The 2,965-nt window shown below is 59.4% G+C and overlaps 1 protein-coding gene across 1 annotated transcript in view; it reads left to right on the top strand.

The window, feature by feature from the left end:
* WNT9A (Wnt family member 9A) overlaps window positions 1–1,978 on the top strand; it is a 7,476-nt gene extending 5,498 nt beyond the window's left edge. The window contains exon 5 of the mRNA XM_004384831.2: window positions 1,285–1,978. Coding sequence (XP_004384888.1) covers window positions 1,285–1,767 — 483 coding nt within the window. The 3' untranslated portion in view covers window positions 1,768–1,978. The remainder of the gene's footprint in view (window positions 1–1,284) is intronic.
* Window positions 1,979–2,965: the final 987 nt, after the last annotated feature.

The raw sequence follows: 2,965 nt of genomic DNA, 5'->3' as shown, positions 1-2,965 counted from the left end.
CGGCCGTGGGCCTCATAGTGTGACCTTACAAGGAGTGACCTTTACCAGGGTGCTGAGAGCATTTCTCTCCCCTGCCTGTCTGTCCCCCGTCAGCGGCCTCGTCCCTTGCTGTTCCCCAGGGACTGTGAGAGCGGCTAGGCCTGCTGGGGAGGGTGAGGTAATTAGAGCCGGCCCGCTGTGTATGCCTCTTTATTGAGAAGTAGGATTCTGAATTGCCACTTATTAAAAATTCAATTTCCCCCCTTTTGACCAAAGCTCTCGTTCTCCCTCAGCCCTTTAGGGGAGGGAGCTGCCGGGCAGAGCCTTTGCTAAGGGGAGAGGTGAGCAGGGTTCACCTCTGGAGTGTGGATTAAACCCCCGGCAAGGCCTCTCTTTTCTTCTACCCCTCTTCCTTTCTTTGCGCTTCAATTCTTTGTAAGCGATTATTGAAAAGTCAGAATATTAAAAGTGCTCAATTAGTTCCACTGGACCTGAGTAAGCAGCGTTTTAATTAAATTTGTCCGAGTTTCTCAGCAAAGGGTTGTTAAATGTGACTGTTGTGTTGCCCGCCCGCCCGCCCGCCTGGCGGATTGCTAAATTTCTTAATTCCCCTCAAGCCGGCCTCTCCCTGGGCCTGGCGTGGGAGCTCAGGAGCATGGCCCAGGGCCCCTTCTTCACACGGGGTTAGGGGGCGACTCCTGTAGGGCCCTCAGGTGCCCGTGGTCAGGCAGGGGATCTGGGTCAGCTGTCCTTGAAGATGGGACTCCAAGTCCTTGGAGGGTAAGGGCCCCTGCAGGTCCCACACAGCATCCCAAACCGCAGAGTTGGTGTTCGACCACGCAGGCTCGGCTGTGTGTGTGTGCGGACGTGGCTTTTCACCCTGGGGCCGGCCTGAGCCCTCCAGTCGAGCTGGTCTCCCACCTGCTCCCATCACCACTGGCTCATACGGGAGCCTCAGCTTGGAATGGGCTCAGGGTGGGCATGTACCACGCACAACAGCAGCCAGCAGCTTTCCCGGCCTGTAGGAGACGCTGACCCTGACGTGGAGACTGGGTTACATCCTGCCATCTAGCTGAGACCCGCTCACAGATGCTAAGCCCACACTGCAAGGTCCCAGGGAGGTGGATGGCCGTAGGCGGGCTGTGGAGAGCAGCCTGGATGCGTTCAGATGCCTGGACCTGGGGTGGAATCTCTCGATGAGGCAGGGGCTGACCTTCCCTCTCGAGGCTCCTTGGAGCTAGAGGCGCTGGCTAGAGTGGGGGCCTGTCCTGGGTACCGCCTCACTGCTCCTCCTGCCCACGCCAGGTGATCAAGGCCGGGGTGGAGACCACCTGCAAGTGCCACGGCGTGTCGGGTTCCTGCACGGTCCGGACCTGCTGGCGCCAGCTGGCGCCCTTCCACGAGGTGGGCAAGCACCTGAAGCACAAATACGAGACTGCACTCAAGGTGGGCAGCACCACCAACGAGGCCACAGGCGAGGCGGGTGACATCTCGCCCCCTCGAGGCCGGGCGCCGGGGACGGGTAGCAGCGACCCACTGCCTCGCACCCCCGAGCTGGTGCACCTGGACGACTCGCCCAGCTTCTGCCTGGCCGGCCGCTTCTCCCCGGGCACCGCGGGCCGCAAGTGCCACCGTGAGAAAAACTGTGAGAGCATCTGCTGCGGGCGCGGCCACAACACGCAGAGCCGGGCGGTCACGCGGCCCTGCCAGTGCCAGGTGCGCTGGTGCTGCTACGTGGAATGCAAGCAGTGTACGCAGCGGGAGGAGGTCTACACCTGCAAGGGCTGAGCCGCCGCCCCCTCGCCGAGGGCCCTGAGCTGGGAGGTGGCTTCGGTCTCAGTAGCCACTCTGCTTTTGACCTGGGACCCATGAGGGTCCCTTTCTTGGCCTCAGCTTTCCCCATCCCGTGACCCGAGAGCGTTGAGCTGATGCTACTCCTGCTGCCGCTCGTCCCTGAAATGCCACATCCCGAGGGCCGAGAGATGGGCCCCTGTCTGCCGCCACCTGCCCTCACTTCCAGTTCTGCCGACGGTCCTCCTGCCACCTCCTTGCTCCCTTCTGAGGAGCCAGGGGCCTGAGGCACGCCTTCCTTGACCGTACCCGGGGCCTGGTCTGGGGCGGCCACGGGCGGCTCGGCCGGCAGAGGCTGCCCGCTGCCCAGCACTGTGTTCAGAGCGTCAAACCACTAGACGAGAAAGCAGCGCTTCTGCTTCTGTGGCCTGTGCCAGGGGCCCTGGAGGGGACGTAGTTGCTCCTGTGTCCCTGCTCTGACATCAAGCACTTCTCTTTGGAGTGAATATCAGTGACTTTTAAATTATTATTATTTAATGAATGTAGTAATTATTATTTTTCCCCAGACCGCTCTTTGAGGGCCCCTTCTCACCCTCCCCAGTCTCTCCCTCCTTCCCCTCTGCCTGACTCTGCTTTGTCGTTGGAAACCACTAAATCAAGATAGATTATTATTTTTTTTTTTTTTAAAGAAAGAAAGCAAAGCTGTGTGTGGCCATGGGCCTAGGGCTCTGGAAGCTGGGTCCCCTGCCAGCCGGGCATGGCATGCTGTGAGCAGACGGCCAGCACTCTGGGCCCCTCGACTTGGATTCAGGGCTGGGGTGGCAGAGGGTGGTCAGCTCTCCCCCAAAGCAGGTGCAAATGGAGGTCCATTTTACGCAGAAGCCTCGGCTTGTGCTGTCACTGCAGGGGAGGCAAGGTGGGGACAGATGGGGTGGAGGGAGTCTTGGGCTAGGATTCGGCCACCTGAATGCCGTTCTCTCTGCAGGAGAGGGAAAGAATGGCTCCCACTGACCGGGTTTGGTTTGAGAGTGTGTGTGTGTGTGTGTGTGTGTGTGTGAGATGGTACATGTGTGCATGGATATATACACGTATTGGGTAAGCACACATGTGCACAAGACTCATGCACGTGTTTTCATGTGTGCACACACATGTCCACACGTGTGGTTGCATGCAGACACATGTATGTGAATGCACA

Source organism: Trichechus manatus, unplaced genomic scaffold (assembly GCF_000243295.1).
Source record: "Trichechus manatus latirostris isolate Lorelei unplaced genomic scaffold, TriManLat1.0 scaffold00128, whole genome shotgun sequence".
Classification (NCBI taxonomy): domain Eukaryota; kingdom Metazoa; phylum Chordata; class Mammalia; order Sirenia; family Trichechidae; genus Trichechus; species Trichechus manatus.
The sequence above is the reverse complement of the archived record's forward strand: the minus strand, read 5'-3'. Positions and strand labels throughout refer to the sequence as shown.